Source organism: Haliotis asinina, chromosome 2 (genome assembly GCF_037392515.1).
Source record: "Haliotis asinina isolate JCU_RB_2024 chromosome 2, JCU_Hal_asi_v2, whole genome shotgun sequence".
In the NCBI taxonomy this organism is placed as follows: domain Eukaryota; kingdom Metazoa; phylum Mollusca; class Gastropoda; order Lepetellida; family Haliotidae; genus Haliotis; species Haliotis asinina.
This window is the reverse complement of record NC_090281.1, coordinates 65,652,705-65,670,865: the sequence shown is the minus strand read 5'-3', so window position 1 is coordinate 65,670,865 and position 18,161 is coordinate 65,652,705. Positions and strand designations below refer to the sequence as shown.

At 41.2% G+C, this 18,161-nt stretch overlaps 1 protein-coding gene across 1 annotated transcript; it reads right to left on the bottom strand.

Annotated features, from left to right (window-relative positions):
- Positions 1 to 6,334: 6,334 nt before the first annotated feature.
- On the bottom strand, positions 6,335 to 17,808 carry LOC137272808 (glutamyl-tRNA(Gln) amidotransferase subunit B, mitochondrial-like). Its single transcript, XM_067805210.1, has 12 exons — positions 17,693 to 17,808; positions 16,417 to 16,570; positions 15,586 to 15,699; positions 13,903 to 14,101; positions 13,595 to 13,717; positions 12,278 to 12,391; positions 11,768 to 11,852; positions 11,255 to 11,480; positions 10,278 to 10,408; positions 9,117 to 9,195; positions 8,034 to 8,168; positions 6,335 to 6,501 (listed from the first exon to the last, which is right to left on the bottom strand). The coding sequence occupies exons 1-12, from the start codon at positions 17,788 to 17,790 to the stop codon at positions 6,376 to 6,378; spliced, it is 1,584 nt and encodes a 527-aa protein (XP_067661311.1). The 5' UTR covers positions 17,791 to 17,808; the 3' UTR covers positions 6,335 to 6,375.
- Positions 17,809 to 18,161: the final 353 nt, after the last annotated feature.

The window sequence follows — 18,161 nt, the reverse complement described above, 5'->3', positions numbered from 1 at the left end:
TATTACCGGAAGCGTCTAGAGTACAGACAGCTTTGTGGTCTGTTGCGAGAGTTGCGATAGCAGCAAACAAACCAGCGACATTTTGGGTGACCGGTGTAACTAGGTGTTGACAAAAGCTGTTTTACAAAGCAGGACCTCCTATCTCAAAGGTCTAAGGTTATCGTAAGTCACCAAGGTAACCTTAGAGCAGTGTTAAAGGATTGAAATTAAGGTTAACCTTAGTAACGGTTGCTTCGTGAAAGAAGCCCTAAGACACCCGTAACGTACATGGCGTAATTCTGTCACTCGCACACAGTCGATGTCCTCCATGCAGACAGTGGATGTCTTCCAGACACTCAGTTGATGTACTCCATGCATAAAATGAATGTACCAGATGCAGAGAGCGGATGCATCCCGCACACTCAGTCGATGTCACCATGGAGATAGTGAGTTGGAGCAGAACGCGCCTGGAAAAGTTTCAGCATGGTTGAGAAAAGATAACATTATTCATGATCAATACCAGGATTTACTCGAACATTAACTATACGCAAGCACCTGAACCGTGAAAATGTATATAATAATGATTCTTGTGTATATGTTCGTCGGTCCTTCATATACGTTTGTTTTAATTTCACAAGCAACAAAAGTATGCTGTTACATACTAAGTCATGCTGGTATTGGACAATATGTTCTACATGCTGTGACCACTATATCAATTCACACAGTTGGTGCTAAGGTTTAATGTGCTCGTCCTCTTTGGAAACAAACTGCCACACAAGTGAATTTAATTACAGTGGGGTTCACGAAACATATCAGTGTTGTGTGACTGCCACCAACCTGTCACAAACGTGAATAGATGGGATCATCAAGTTTTGTACTCATGCAAACGTATGTTGGACAATTAACAAATGTGGTGTACAAACGTGAATGGAATATCTAGGTGCTATATTCAAGATCTGAAGTTAGTTATACCGAGGTCTGTTTGTATTTAGAGTGGTATCTGAATTTGGTGGTGGTGTTTAGGTCAGAGTATGGTGTATGGTGATTGGTGTCTAGATTGCTGGTGTCTGGAGTGGTTGTTGGTGTCTAGAATGAGCGGATGAGTCTAGATTCGTTGGTGGTGTCTGGATTGGTTGCTGAGTATCTTAATTGGCTGTTGGTGTCTGGATTGGTTGTTGGGTGTCTAGATTGGTTATCGGTGTCAATACTGGTTGGTGGTGTATAGATTGTTTAGTGAAGATTGGTTGGTGATGTCTCGATTGATCAATTTCTGGTGTCAAAATTGGCTGTTGGTGTCTGGATTGGTTACTGGGTGTCTAGATTGGTGGGTGGTGTCTAGATCTGCGGATATTCTAGATCTGTGATTGGTGTCTAGAATGGTGATGTGTGTGTTCTTGAATTCAGGTCGACCTGTTAGCATCTTCGTCTGTAGATAATAACCGGAAAGACATGCAACCTCTCTCTGACCTACTGTCAAACTGTCCCTCTGGTACTGGTAGACACGATATCTCGAGTTGTTCAATCTCGCCGCCTCGGACTGGTGACACGCGCGACCTTATGGCCGCAGTCAGACGTCGTTCAAGTGTACATCACGTCGGTGTACAGACAGCTCGATCCTAATGATCAAAGAGACTTACTTCAATATATTCTCTGTTGGCGATCTTACAACTATACTCGTAATCATCAAAGGCCGTATATCTTACTTAAGGGTCTCTGTTAACATAAGTAGGTAGTTTCGTAAGGTACAGTCCATAATTTATTACTAGAGGGTGGCGATGATATTTATGGAACAGCATGTTCAGTGCGCGAATGACTTGCTCCTCCCCCCAGCCCCCACCCTTCCCTTCGTCCGACACCTATGCGCTCCACGCTTAAAATAAGTGACCCTTCCTCTTCTTAGGACATGTAGTTAATCTTTTACGTTTTAAGTGCTCTCTACCAAGACGGCATGTACACAAAACTATACACCCTCAAATCCATAACGCTTTCAATTCATACATTACACTTGAAGAAGACGATAAATTGCTTGTGCAAACCACAGGGGCTTGTAACGCTGAAAACTGCCATCAAGGCATATATTGTCCCTACTGGGAAATTACTTTTCTATAGTAGTAATACCCCATTAGGGACAATATATACCTTGATGGCAGCTTTCAGCGTTACAAGCTCCAGTGGTGCAAACTAGACACCTTGTGCAGGCCATCTCTAACACCACGCTATGATACCGTCGTCACTGCTCTCACCTGCCTGAACTTGACCTTGATCAAGCATATGAATCACGAGTGTCCTCGTGGCGTGGATCTATAAATAGCCAGTGTTCTTTTCCCGTTGGGTGGTTTCCGTGTTGAGTAATCTATATTTCCATGAGGAGAGATTATCAGTCAGCGATATGTTTAAATGTCGATATGTTCAGCAGGAATGTACCACGTCAACGTGAACGTCATGTTGATGCTAGTGACGGATGAGGGTAAGGAACGTGATCGGACTCACGTCTCAAGACTGGGACATGAACATACATACGTGACATACATACGTGACATATATTATATATTCACACACACACACACACACACACACACACACAGAGAGAGAAAGAGAAAGAGAGAGACACACACACACACACACACACACACATTATTGCGCTTGTGTCGGTTTGCACTTAAATTATGTGTCCTGAGAAAAGAAGAAATTCACAAAGAGATTAAAACATCTTACAGTGACAGACGTGATTCACCTTTCACACACCACATCAAAGACATGTTTCAAGTTATAGGAAATGACACCGAGTTGTCGCGTGAGCCCCGAGTCCCACATTCGCACCGATAATCGCTCGCCCACGTTACACCAGCATTGTTCGCCCACATACAAAGTCTCATTATAAACAAGTTGGTCCATTTCAAAGCAGCTATTTTCAACTGTACGCCCAGCGAAAGTTCCTCTACCTAATTTGAAGACACAATTAACTAGGTTATCTTTGGGCTCAAGATAAGAAAGATAATATTTAACAGAAGTTAAATCGCTCAGTTACCAGATAAAGGTATACTTCGGGGTGTTATTTTAGTTGATCAGCTTCATGCTGTCTACAACTGACACCCGGTTTGCCAAACAACATAGTCTCGAGTCTTCAGAAGGACTATATATGTTTTATAATAGTGAATTTGAACACTGAAACATATATATGCCGGTATATGGTCTCGGGCAGAACATCGATGAATATAAATATTTTCCAAATTTTCTTTTTCTGAAAGTTCTAGAGGTATCTCGCCCTATCAGGATTTAAATGTAACAAAATAGTTCTGAAATGAATATAAAAACTTCAAGGAAGAAGGGTTGTGGTGATTTTGGGGGTTACGATCTGGCAACAATACCCACAGAACCTAAATCAGCTGTGAACCCTGCTACAGGGAACTAAACGAGCAAACGGCGATGTTTTGTTGCTTCGATAAGGGTGGGAATTCGCTGAATAAGGATGTTTAGTTCCGCAGCGTGTGTTGGCAGGAAAGTGTTCCATTGTTGCGATCAGATTACATCAGACAGGTCAAAGCAACTGGACTGAGAGGTCAATTACAAATAGTACCTAATGTAACGAACAATTAATTCCTAAGCAACGACATGCGTGCTGGACTAACATCTAGTCTTTGAAATTGGAACACATTTCACAGAAAAAGACCTATTCATTACAAACAATCATAAAATATAATGAAAAGGAGCTCAGAGAATTTCATTTTCAGAAAGTGAAACTGGGGAAATCTAGACATGCCACATAAGCATGGTCGTTTTCTTGGTGGATATATTTGTACCAGGGTCTGTAAGACAGATCATGTGTGTGTGCGTGCGTGCGTGCGCGCCACAAAGGCGACTATGCTTGTTGCAAGAGTTGACTAACGGGAGGTCAACCTCGCGGATTTTTCATTCCCAGTTGCACAGATCGGTGCTCCTGCTGTTGATCACTGGATTCTCTGGTCCAGACTCAATTATATACTGACCGCCACCATGTACCTGGGGTATTATTGAGTGAGGAGTAAAACTCATTCCCTCAGCAAGTATTTACAAACCCCAACAGTGTTGCTCAAAAGTGGTATAGGGGAGACAACTCGTCTGTGAGGCGATGTGCAAATGAATGATTTGCGAATGACATTGTCGCAACAGACCAATAAAATTTCATCATACACCAGACCGACGGTGTGCGCTCTCTAGGTCAGTTACAGAATGACTGTGTACTTTAAATACAGTCTCTCGTCACACCATATGTATACATATCGCATATTAATCAATGCACACAGATGGTACAGTTCATCAAAGGCTCCCCACTAATGCATATTTCAGTGTTATAGTAGGACTATATGGCGTGTGTCCTCAGTCTGAATGGAGCAAATACATGTATCTCCATCTAACTGAATTAATATCCATCTTTCAAGAGTTACCCGAGTCTCAAGATACTGGAGTCGCTTATGACTTCTCATACTGACGTAATCCCAGTCGTTTTGCCAACAATGTTGGAGTTGCTATATCCCCGTTATTATATCTCCGTCTGACTGGACCTGTTATCTCTATGTTGTGAGAGTTGCTATTTCACTTTTAAGTAAAGAAGGGCCATTGTTTGGTGTATACGGCTAACTTTCAATGTTGAGTAATGTAACGACGGACGTAAAATACCATATTCACGTATTGTCACAAGAAACGTATTTCAGTAGGCTCAGTGACTGGGTGTATGGATGTACTTATTGGGAACAGTTACGCTGCATTGAGCAATATTCATGCTATATGGTGGCGGTCTGTAAATAATCAGGTCTGGACCAAACAATCCACTGATCAACGGCACGATTGAGAACCGATGACGGTTCAACTAGTGTCTGACCAACCGAAAGTTTTTGGTGGCTTCACAGGTGCATTTTTTTTATATAGTTGATAAAAGGCAAGTTATACAACACCCATGAAGTAGATCTGAAGTTGACCATATTGCTTGTCAGTCACCTGTCAGTGACCCTTCGATTGGATGTGAGTGGTATTATACACCACCCCACTGTACCAAGCCTGCCATCAACAGTTACTGTTATAATAGAACATGATCTAATGATTCCAGCTGACATACATCAAAACAGTGAAATACTGCATCACCCCTGCCTGCATGTCAAGTGTCAAATATCGCAGAAATAACATTTGTGTAAGTTCACACCAGAGACGCTTCAGGCATCCCAAGAAGGACACTGTACATGGCAGGTGGTAAATCGAGTTTCCAGTTCACACGAAGTAACTGTGGGGGATTATCTGGACAACTGGCTAATGGGATTTTCTGATCGTGTCATATTTTCTGATACTTCAATACACTCAATACACTCGCCTTTGTTGCGAGTTAAACAGGCTAGAAGTATTTGAAGCATTAGGAGTGAGCGAGTTTAGTTTCACACATTGTCTCCCCACAGAGGTTACTCCTGTCATATTTTACTATGTACGTAGGAATATATGACAGGAGTAACCTCTGTGGGAAGAAAATGGGTTTCACAATGCTTCTTTTAACAATATTCCAGTAACATCACCTCAGGGACACCAAGAAAGGTCTTCACTTGTACCTACGCGGGGAATAAAACTTGTGTCTTCAGCGTGATACTTTAACCACTGGTATTAAAAGGCTATTGTTTACATTCATTTGCTGTAAGATTGATGTGTAGATGTTTCATGTTTACATAATTATATTTAAAACATGGAGGATATCATAGATATTCTTATTTCATATTTTAGTGTTTATCATCTGTACAATATGACAGTGTAAGATTTAGTGGGACCCTTTCCTAATAGTTTTTAAACTTGGTCAACATTGGTTAAATGAGAGCAGGCTGTCAAGACAGTTACAGCTGACACTGCAATCTAAAACCAATGTGATACATACGTTGTATATTGTCGATTGATAAACTGAGGTCTTTTGAGTGAAGATGTTAAGCTGATCTTATTATGGGAAAAGAGAAGACCTTCCTTTTCTGTTCCTGCTGTGTTCCTTTTTAACATATTAGAAAAGTTTTTTTTATAGTGTGCAAGTTTGATGTGTTTACTCTGTGAAGGACAATTGTCCTGTACAACTGGTTACAAAATGAGCAATTATGAAACTCACATGAAGCCTGTACTTCTTTGTGACATCATTAAGGAAGCTCAGAAGTTCCCAGTACATCAGTTCATCAGTGCAGATATTTCCCAGAAAATATTTTCACTGTATTGACATAATCACACAAAAATTATTTCAGTCTGATGAGATTATGGTTTTCTTCTCACTGACATCGTTAGTGGTTTCATCAGTTTGTTTAGAGGGTGGTTCCAACATATTTTCCGTCCGATACCTATAACAATATCTACAACAGACAGCTGAGAATGTACGGTTTATTCCATGTACGATGTAACAATCCATCAGCCCATCAAATTCTTCAGTATTTGTATGACTACCACCGGGTCAGCGCGGTGCTCCATCTTCCTCTGTACGTGGTTCACCAGTTTCCTGATTGATTTGTAGTTACCCCGCTTGAATTCCTCCACCTGTAAACCACAACACCAATGATTGTTAAAGGCCCTTCACCACTACAAAACAAACCCATGAAGATCCGGCTTAGACTTGATCTTCAGTAAGCCATGCTTGTTGTAAGAAACGACTAACAGGATCGGCTAGTCTGGCTTATTGACTTGGTTGACACATGTCATCGTATCCCAACTGTGTAGATCGATGCTTATACTGTTGATGCCTGGATTGTCTGGTCTGGACTCAGTTATTTACAGACTACTACCATATAGCTTGAATACTGATGAGTGCAGCAAGAAAATAAACTCACTCGCTCACTACAAAACAAACCAACATCATTGCCATACTACAGCTATATGAGAGTGAGTTTGTTATGTTTAAAGCTACATTGACAAGTACTCTAGTTATGTGAATTCTTGTCACTTTGTTGTTGCTACAAAGGTACAAGATGATGACAAATGGAGCAACAACATCAGCGAAAGCAAAGATTCAAACCCCTATCATACGTTTCCAGCTCTTTTAAGAGACATCTTTGTCAAGCCAAGTCTGATACTTTAACAGCTATATGATCCATGCCCTGCATGAACCAAGTACTCAGTAAAATCACATGAATTTGTAACATGAGACATCAAACTATTCATATAGAAGACATTTGGTATTGTTCATTTTGAAACTTCAAACATATCATAGTATGAAGAATACATGTGAACAGTTCTCCTTGGGCTTCTAATTTAGAATTTCTAAGATAGAATCTGCCCATCTCATTTATGTTATCCATACTATCCATGCCAGATCCTCAAAAGAATATCAGACAGGTAAACATAATACTCCGCTTACAAGTGAGTAACTTTACAGTACACTGGTGGGAATGCCAAACTCATTTGGTACTTCGTGGTAGTAATTCTCTATCTTGAATAACACTGAATCCCATATGATGTATTGTCTGCAAATTGTATTCTTGTCTGTAAAATCTGGACTGTTCCTGTGTAGCTGTGAGGAAATGATCTAGTGCTTGGCGGCCTGGTGACCAACAGTGAGTCTACTTGATCAAGAGACAGACTGACTGAACACTTGCCTCATGCATTGGCTTAGAGGGTGCTTTCCTAACAGCAGACAGAAAGACAAGTTCCATTCAGGAAAGTGCAGGGCTTCGACATGTTATAATCTAACATGCTGATTTACAACTGAAATGACAGGCAAAAATGCTGGACGATTGTTGGCAAGGCTCATTGTAAACCCTCAACCATGTCTGATGTTCTACTATGGGAACAGTTACTTCTGCTCACACAGCTGACATTGAAGGTGAGGTGAGCAGGAAAATGTCAAAGGAATGTCAGGCAATGACACTGATTTGGTCTGTCCAACTCTGTTGAATGGCTGGTTGGGATGTCAGTCAGTGAAAACGTCATCTGATGAATATTTCTGGAACTTTATAGTGTGATGTTAACCAAAATACCAGGATTAGGATTGAGCAGAAGGAATGATGGTAGGGAGGATGTTACTGTCCCTCCTTGTTTGGTCAAATTAATAAGATGTGAAAGAAGAGACTCACAGATCGTTGCTGTTCTTGCACTGCTTCTTCACATGCAGGTGTGAGTCTGTCCACGTCCTGTATCTGGAACCAGTCATTGGCCGTCACGATCCCCTGTGGGGTGCTGTCGGGATGCAGACACATTTCGCTTAACACCTGTCCAAACACACAACACTATATTGGTGAACATTCATCTCGATTAACACCTACCCAAACACACAACACTACAGAGGTGTACTCACATCTTGCCTAACACCTGTCCAAACAGTCTACACTACAATCGTGCACACACATCTCACACAACACATGCCCAAACACTATAGAGGTGCACTCACATCTCGCCTAACACCTGTGCAAACACACAACACTATTTGGGATGCACACACATCTCGCTCAAGTCCTGTCCAAATACACAACACTTCAATGACTGTCACCAACATATTGGTACACAATACTTGTATTATTATTAAGGTCAAAACAGACCAGGCCCTGATTTCTTGAAACAAACTTAAGTCTGAGTTTTGACTGAAGTCTGAGATTTTACTCAAATTTGAGAAAACGTATTTCTCAGAATGAACTGAAATCGGCACAAAACTCAAACTGTGAAACTCAGTTTGAGATTTGAATTTGACCAGGCCCTGATTTCTCGAAACAAACTTAAGTCTGAGTTTTGACTGAAGTCTGAGATTTTACTCATATTTGAGAAAACATATTTCTCAGAATGAACTGAAATCGGCACAAAACTCAAACTGTGAAACTCAGTTTGAGATCTCAATAAAAACTTAAGTTTGTTTCGAGAAATTGGGGCCAGACAATTTGGTGGTCAACAGAGAGAATCGATCTGCGCACTTGGGAATTGATGACAGGTGGTCAACCAAGACAGCAAGCCTGACCACCCGATCCCATTAGTTGCTCTTACGACAAGCATAGTCGCCTTTAATGGTAGGCATGGGTTGTTGAAGGCCTATTCTACCCCAGACCTTCTTGAGTCCTGTTTAGAGAGGCCTGCAGTTAGTAGAGCTGAGAACTGTTACCGTGGCTACAGTGACCTGACCTGTTGCTACCTGTAGTTGTAGTCACTGACACTACACCAGCACGACTCACCTTCTTCACGATGTCAAAGGACACCTCTCTTCTCTGGAACATGTCATATAACTCTCCAAACTGGTCTGTAGAAATGGGGCTGCAAGAACAACACAACACTACATGAGAAACAGTTCCGTCTTGTGAAAACTGTAACATTACCAAAAATGTTGAATATATTCAAAAGGGGACATAGTGGATGAGATGGCTAAAGTGCCAGGCTCGTGATCCAGCAAGCTTGAGGTGTCAGGATCGAGCCCACATGTGGCTGGGTGTAAAAACCTTAGAGTCAAATTCGTGTGCAGACTCTTTCAGTGTCCAGTACTCAACCCTGTGCACTGAAAAAACCCCCAAATCCATTGGTATATGACCAGATGGTGCCCACATGAATACATGCTAACACCTTGTTGTGGGTACAGCAATGTACAGGACACTTGGACAAAGGACTGTGACTGTGTGTCCTAGTCCACCTAGCTGTGATCGGTACCTTGTAAGGATGGGGAAGGCACAATAACTTAGTGCGACTAGTGGCTGCAGAGTTGTAAGTTCCCCAGGGAGTTGAAATTTTCATACAATGTGCCATTGATATTGACATCCAATGATCAGGGGAAAATGATACCAGCATCTTGAGCATGTACTAGTTGTGTGGATATGTGCACTACATAAATATCCTATAATAATAATATAAAGATTCTCAGCCTCTTATGAGGAATAAGTTCAAATCTGACTATAACTACATCACAACAAAAGCCAAATGATTATTTTCTTGGACTTCAGTGGTACATAAACACTGTGCATCAAAAGCAACTTATATGATCACACACTTCAAGAAGACCTCAGTGCTGACATGTGCTGTCATGTGTCCTGAGTCTGACTTAAGTGAGTGAATTTAATATTCGCTGCTCTCCGTGATAATACAGCTATGTGGCGGCAGTCTGTAAGTACAGGACAAGACAATTCAGTGATCAACAGCATGATGATCAGACTGTCAACCAAGTCAGTGAGCCTGACCACACCATCCTGTTAGTCACCTCTTACAACAATCGTGGGTTACCGAAAATCAATTCTAACCCAGATCTTCACAGATGTCTTTAGACAAGACCCATGAAATACTTTCAAGGAAATTCATATGTGTTTGTTGAGAGCCTTCATATGTGTCACATAGAATATTCTAAAGGCTACCTGTCAGAGAAGGTGAGGGACAATGAGTTGAGCTGTCCAAGCATTTCATTGACCAGCAGGTTGGCCACAGACTTGGCGTCTCGAGTCTTCTCTCTCATTACTGTCTCAAAGTAGGGCACGATCCTTTCATTCTGCAACCAATCATGGCAGCATTAAGAGACACCTACCATAACCCAACTTCACTGAATCACAACATAAACTACTGGCAGGACACATGTTGAATATCTTCAGCTGCCGATGTCTTCTCTTATCACCATTCTTTTTGCAATCACACACAGCAAAAGGCCATCACCTCTCTTCAAGGATTCACACCTCTATGTGGACATCCTACTGAACATCAGATTCACACTTTTAGGTGGACATACTACTGAATAAGACTGTGTATTGGCAACAAAATTGCATTGCAATATATTGCGATATATGTGTCCGTATTGGGATACGTAATGAGATATACTGGGACCTAAGTGTTTGGCAGCAAGTGGTACTAATTGTGCATGTCAATCCTATTTTCTACATTTGAAATCCCTAAACATAAGTTATGGTTCTGATAACAGTAATCTCAAAATGAGGTTGCACGGGAATGGATACTATTTTCCTTTTTATACAATTTATAGGATGCAGTTTTGTCATTGAATAACATGAATAAAAATATGTGTAGGTTTTAACTGAAACCATAAAGAGTATTACAAATACTTCATATATGTTCTTTACCAAATATATTGGTTCTCAGTAAAAATATTGCAATATGTATCATTTTAAATAGTGTATTGCGATATACCGGTATACCGGTAATACCATGCAGCCCTACAACTGACCATCACATTCAAACATGTATGTGGACATCCTACTGAACATCGCATTCACAGATGCCAGACATATATAATTTCCATTTACTACAATCAAACACTTTTCACATGTATGTCCATGACCTTGACCTTTGACATGTATGTCCATGACCTTGACCTTTGACTACTTACAATGAGAGTAAGGACCAGAGACAGAGAGATGCCATATTGGTCCTGCAGACGTGAGCGCATCTGTGCAGGGAGTTCTGGCATGTTGGCCTGTACTTGGTCTATAAGGACCACCTGCGACCGGGATTGGTCTGGGGCGCTTGTGTACACATGAAGGGGAGGCAGGTTTGGCTCTGGCATGAAACGGTAGTCGATCAGTCTCTCCTTATCTCTCATTGCAATCGTCTTTCTGTGTCAACATTATACCATGAACACACTCTAGCTGTCGACGTGGAAAACTTGGGTACAATAGTTTCAAGTCCAGGGGATAATGTTGAGGATGCCATGCATGGACGTGAAGGTTCCATAAAGATCACTTTACCACATGCACAACAAAGTATGTCTTGTACCTTATACTCATTTGTGTATCTGGATTTCCTTGTTAGAACCTTGTGCTTGTGAGAAGAGAGTCTGACATGAACTGTCTGAAGATGAATGTAAGACGGATCAGATGAGAAAACACCTTGGCCAACTCACCCACTTTGAGAGTCAAATGACCTGGTTTCATTGACAATCTCACGACCAGCTTCCAGCTCACTGATGTGACGTTTTATTTCAAAGTCTGAAATAGGAAATAATATGACTAACACAGTATAGTTGATGACTTACCACTTGCAGTGATAATCCCAATATATAATATAGAGGAAAATGAGCTACTTACAACTCTATATATACAAATCAATACATTGCCTACAAATAGCCTTAATAACTGAAGTGTCTTATATACAGTGCAGCTGTTGACCTACTTCTAGCCTTGATAACCACCGCGTATTATAAACAACACAACAGTTGATGACCACAGTGTATTATATACAATGCAGCTGTTGACCCATTTTGAGCTTTGATGACTACAGGGTATCATATACAATGTCACAGTTGACCTACTTACAGCATCGATAACCAGTGTGTTTTATACAATGCAACAGTTGACCTACTTATAGCCTTGATGACCACAGTGTATTATATACAATGCAACAGTTGACCTACTTATAGCCTTGGCAACACCCCTGATGCTGTTGATATTCTTCACCTCACTCTTCACCCCAAGTGGTTCTCCAGGCCTGTGTACGGAGATGTTCGCATCCACTCGCAATGAGCCCTCTACAACACACAGCATGCCAGCACTAACATGATGACTACCCCTCAAGAGTATACTTGTAGCATCAGTTCTAGTCAAATTTGCCACTATGAGTTATCTTGTAGCTATATCAGTGGTATTTTAGAAACATAAGTTTCACATGTTGTTGAAATTGGCACAAGAAACAAACGTCTTGAGGCGTTCTTAGTTACTGCCAGGAGACTATTGCTTGAGATGTCTCACTTGAAGACATGAGATCTCACTTCAGGACATGAGACCTCACTTCATGACACAGAGTCTAAGTAAACTTCGTCTCAGTGTATTTCGATACACTCCACCACTGATGAGTCTAACAAAACCTGGTAGAAGGTCACGTCAAGTAACCTTTGAGCTACTCATAACCGTCCAATCAAACGCGAGACGGTCAAATAGATTTAACCAATCAAGCAACGGATACTATTTAGGGATCGGAGGGACTTTCAAAATATTCAGGTGACCGACACAGATCTCTCCACGAACAAATATCACAGGTATTTGACCAACTGTATATACGCTTTGGGGGTTCTGTTGACATGGTTACCATTAGCCAATACTTCCGCAAGATGACATCCTTGAATATTGCCAAAAAACTGAATTTTCAGGGACTGTTTACTCACCGTTGTCATGGTTGTAACCTGCACTGTGTGCATCACAAGGAAGGGAACGTAAGGTATGTATGAATGTCCATTTTCGCGATTTGGTACGCTGTGTTCTGATTGGTCAATCTCAAAGGTTACCTGACGCGACCTCTTATAAGGTTTCGTTAGACTCGGTGGTGGAGTGTAACGAAAAGCACTGAGGATAAGTTTACTTAGACTGCATGACACGAGACATCACTATAGGGCATGGGACCTCACCTCATGACAGGAGACATCACTCCACGACATGAGACTTCAGAGCAGGACATGAGATATCACTGCATGATGTGAGACGTAATTGTAGGACATGAGACCTCACTTTCAGGACATGGAAACTCACTTTAAGGACACATGGAATTTCACATTCCACACAAGAGACATCACTGAAGGACATGATACCTCACACCCTGAAATGACACCTCACTTCAGCACATGAGATATCACCTCATGACACGAGGCATCATTTCTGGACATGAAACATCATTCCATGGCAGAAGACATCACATCATGACACAAGACATCACTACCTATATGGATGATGCCCTGTACCTGCCATCTTGCCATCGCAAGTCCCCAGGGTCTGTAGTATTAGTTGCAGCTCCTTCACAAAGGCTGCAGCATCTTCTCCATTGTGGAAATCTGGCCTGGTCACAATCTCCATCAAACCCACACCTGCACGAGAATGAGTTCTATGAAACCAAGCAGGCAGTTGTTTATTCTGAGGGAACCTACACAGTGCTGCGAGCTGGATGACCATGGGCTGAGTGTCTTTTCTAGTATGGTAGCAATAAATGCTAAGTTAGTGACAGTAAGTAAGTTAGACAGTCCTATGTACATATTTGTGTGTGTTCGTGTACCTGCTCGGTTGAGGTCGATGAGACTGATGTGACCTGTGTGGTCATGGAGACTCTTCCCGCTGTCCTGCTCCAGCTGCAGCTGGATCAGCCGGACCTTCCTGTGTGTCGGGGGCAGCTTCCGGTTGGGGTCCACAGTCATGTAGTCAACCTCTCCTCCCACCGCTAGAGGTTGTTGCTGCTGGGTGATCTGGTAGCCTGCCTGCCACAGACACCATGATGAGACACATACACTAACATTAACAGACACCATGATGAGGCACATACATTAACATAGACACCATGATGAGACACATGTACAAACACTAACAGGCACCATGATGAGACGCATACATTAACACAGACACCATGATGAGACAAACATAGACACCATTATGACACACATACACTATCACTAACAGACACCATGATAAGACACAAATACTAACAGTCACTATGATGAGATACACACACTAACACAGACACCATGATGAGACACACAAACTAACACAGACACCATGATGAGACACACAAACTAACATGGACACCATGATGAGACACATACACTAACAGGAATACCTAGATGTGACACACACACTAACACAGACATCAAGATGACATACACATTAACAGACACCACAAAGACACTAACTCACACAGACACCATGATGAGACACACACACTAATGCAGACACAATGATGAAACACAGATTAACTCAGACAGAATGATGAGACATATCCACTTAACAAAGACACCATGGTGAGACACACTAATGCAGACACCATGGTTACACACATATTAACACAGAAACCATAAGCCACACACACTAACACAAACACCATGATGAGACACACACACTAACACAGACAACATGATGAGACACACACACTAAAACAAATACCAAGATGAGACACACACTACACAGACACCATGATAAGATAGACTAACAGGCTAATACTGACACCATGATGAGACATTCTAACACACACACCATAATAAGACACACACACAAACACAGGCACCACGATGAGACACACATTGACAGGCACCTTCATGAAACACACACACTGAAACACACACCATGATGAGAGAGATACATACATGGATGCAAACAGCATGATGACAAAACATCAACATGATTCAGAGAGTGAGGGCGTAAAGATTTTGTAACATTTTCCAGCAATATTGAGGTTGGTGGGTAAAGAATGGGATGAACACTTATCACACCTATATTTATATGTGGATACACTGCTTGCCACACTGTATTTTACAATAGTAATTACATGTCCAGACTGTCAATTGCGCCACGCATGTTTCTCAAAGTGAAGCCCATATCACCATACTCTTGTCATAGTTTCTTTCAAAGTTGAAACCAGCAGCAGTATTGCAGAGTCTACATTCAAATACACCCTGAATGCCTAGCAATGCAGATACTGTACTGTCTGTGGCTGTCATTGTAGTTATGTCATATGTAAATTCTCATTCAAAAGGCAGTTTGATTAGGGACTAATTCTAGGGTCAATAACAAGAAAATGGTGGTTGAAAGGTAAAAAATGGAGTTGCTGCCTTCACTTTCAAAAAAAGGATTCCATGGCAAATGGGTCGTGTCTATATGAGTGATCAATATAAGGAAAGAATCATGCTTATTTCATGAATATCATTTGGACATTCTCAGATTTAAATTGTTTTTCTTGTGTTTGTCTTACCGGAAGGTCAGCATAGAAGTAGTGTTTTCTGTCAAACTTGGACACCTGATTGACATGACAGTTGAGGGCCAGCGCTGTACGGACGCCGGCAACGACACACTCTCGGTTCAGGACCTGCCACACACATACTGGAGTCAACACAAAGATGGAAGGAGTCCAGTCCCCACTATCACAGCAGCATATCAGTTGGCTGCTAAAGGCCAAGTCAGGATCATTCAAACCAGTTCTACAAAGCTTGTGTAACTAACAATGATCTCTGTATGGGTACAACTAACAAGTTAGGGTACTATGTCATTGAGTGACTCAGTGTGACTACACAAACCTCAATAGCTACCACTTCTAACAGTAATTGGTGACATATACCATGCATGTGTTGAGTGGGTCAGTTTTGCGTTTTATTCAATACTCAGTCTACGTAAACTAAGTCTCAGTACTTTTCATTACAATCCACTAATGAGTCCAACAAAACCTAGGAGGTTGCATCAGGATACCTTTGATACTGACCAGTCAGAACACAGCTTACAAAATCGCGAAAGTTGACATTCAGACATACCTTTTGAACTTTTACCTCAGACAGGATTGTATGACTCTGAATGCTAATTTCCATACGATCACTACTGGGTGATGCACATGGAGCACTATCAACAGTGAGTAAACAGTCGCTGAAAATAGTGTTTTTGTCAGTATTCAAGATTGTCAGCTTGCAGAAATATATATATTTGTAACCATATCATCAACCGCATGAGCATCTATGCAACTGTGTCAACCAAGTCAGTGAGCCTGTTGGTAGCCTCTTACGACAAGCATAAGTTACTAAAGATCAGTTCTCACCGGCAGGGTGCCAGGCAGGGCAGCATCAAAGAATGAGACTTGTGTGTTGATTGGACTTCCATACTTAGTAGCGGAGGCAGAGAACATCTTGGACATGGTCTGTATCTGGGCATGAATCTCCAACCCCACCACACTTTTCCAGCCAGACTCCACCCTGAAGAAAGTCATGAGTTTATAGCAATGTATTTACACACAGCTGGACCTGCGATTTCCCCCAGTCTTACCGAACTATTTAGTGCATTTCTTTATCTGAACATGTTTCAGATCTTACTATTCATTATGGTAAGTGAAAGTGTCACTCAATCAATCTTTATTCACACAAAAACAGTCTAGAGATATTTTAATCATAATACAGGCATTGAAGGAACTATTTCTCAACAGGATTTGTAAAATATTCTTTAACTTAGACTGGTATTTTTCTGTGCATTTAAGTGCAAAATATTTAGTTATATATATTTGGGTATTGATAACATAGTTTAGGAATATATTATAATCTGGTTGGGAGAAACACTTCTCATCTAACGATGTAATTAAGTTCAACTAACATTACATTTTGGTTGCATAAATGATCTTCCCTCGCAATGCTCTGCCAGTGCCACCAGCCAGTCTCTATGGGTAACTTATGGTTTGAGGTGCAAAAAATGTTTCTACATAACCAAGTCCTAGTTCATGCATTCCATGACACTGTAAAAAACTGGTGACATCACTCACTCTCTGCAAATGGTTACTTACCTTGATAGAGATGAGTGAATTGCAAACAATAATTGGTGACCAAGTAATGAGAATGTGACGACATGAAAACCAAACCAAACAAAACACAAACCACCCAATCCTGGTGGTGACGTAATGTGTTCCTGGTGTGTTGTATGGAAATATTATGGTGTATGGAACACAACATCATTGATTTGATTTGTTGCTGTTGTTCAACAACGCACTCAGTAATAAAGTTATATGGAGGCGATGTGGTAATTGATTCTGGACCAGACAACCCAGTGATCAACACCATGAACATCGATCTTCGCAATTGGGATACAAGGACATTCATATGAGACATAAACAGAGTAAGCTAGGCGACGGTTGGCATTGCAGTCGAACTCACGTAGTTTTATGGAATCTCCTCGAAGATAACAAATATTACCGGCGATGTAGGCGAAAAAAGAGGGACTGAATCACTATTTCTTGCGAATGTCGTATTTCATCGGTGTCTAAAGCTTTTGCGATGCGAGTGTAAATGTAAGTGTCACAAACGTCGTTTTTGCTATAAAAAGGAAACTACCTGGCATTTTTCGAGAAGAATCTCTGAAATTTATATCTTGAAAATGACTTGTGATACCCACACGTCTTACACGGAACATAGCGAATGGAGGCCGCCATTTTGACAGGGGTCCAAGGGAAGTAATTCTATGTTAGGTACCGCTACGAATTAACCAACCAATGATGCATGTTACGTGAAGATACAAGGGTTTTTCTTTTTATCCCTCGCAGCGCGTTTTGCTGTTTAAAAAGCACTACGCCCGCGAACGTTTGTCTTTTTTTGGAGCAGAACTTTTAAACAGTTCCATATTTATTATCAAACTTGGCTCATCTGGTGATGATCTGGGGCTATTAGGTAGTTTTTGATTTCTGATTATAATGTTGCTGTTTTTTGCGTTTCCATGGCAACAGGGATGACTTCAACTGAAACTGGTGTTGGTGCTGTCTTCCTGAGCAGAACTTGCAAACCGTTCAATATTTCTTCTCAAAAC

Excerpts from the sequence above, each read along its gene's own strand:
- LOC137272808 (XM_067805210.1), bottom strand. The coding sequence starts at position 17,790 with ATGGCGGCCTCCATTCGCTATGTTCCGTGTAAGACGTGTGGGTATCAC. Across the intron at positions 10,409-11,254 it reads CTCTGGTCCTTACTCTCATT|AATGAAAGGATCGTGCCCTA; the intron begins GTAAGTAGTCAA and ends GATTGGTTGCAG. Across the intron at positions 9,196-10,277 it reads TCCCTCACCTTCTCTGACAG|CCCCATTTCTACAGACCAGT; the intron begins GTAGCCTTTAGA and ends TTGTTCTTGCAG.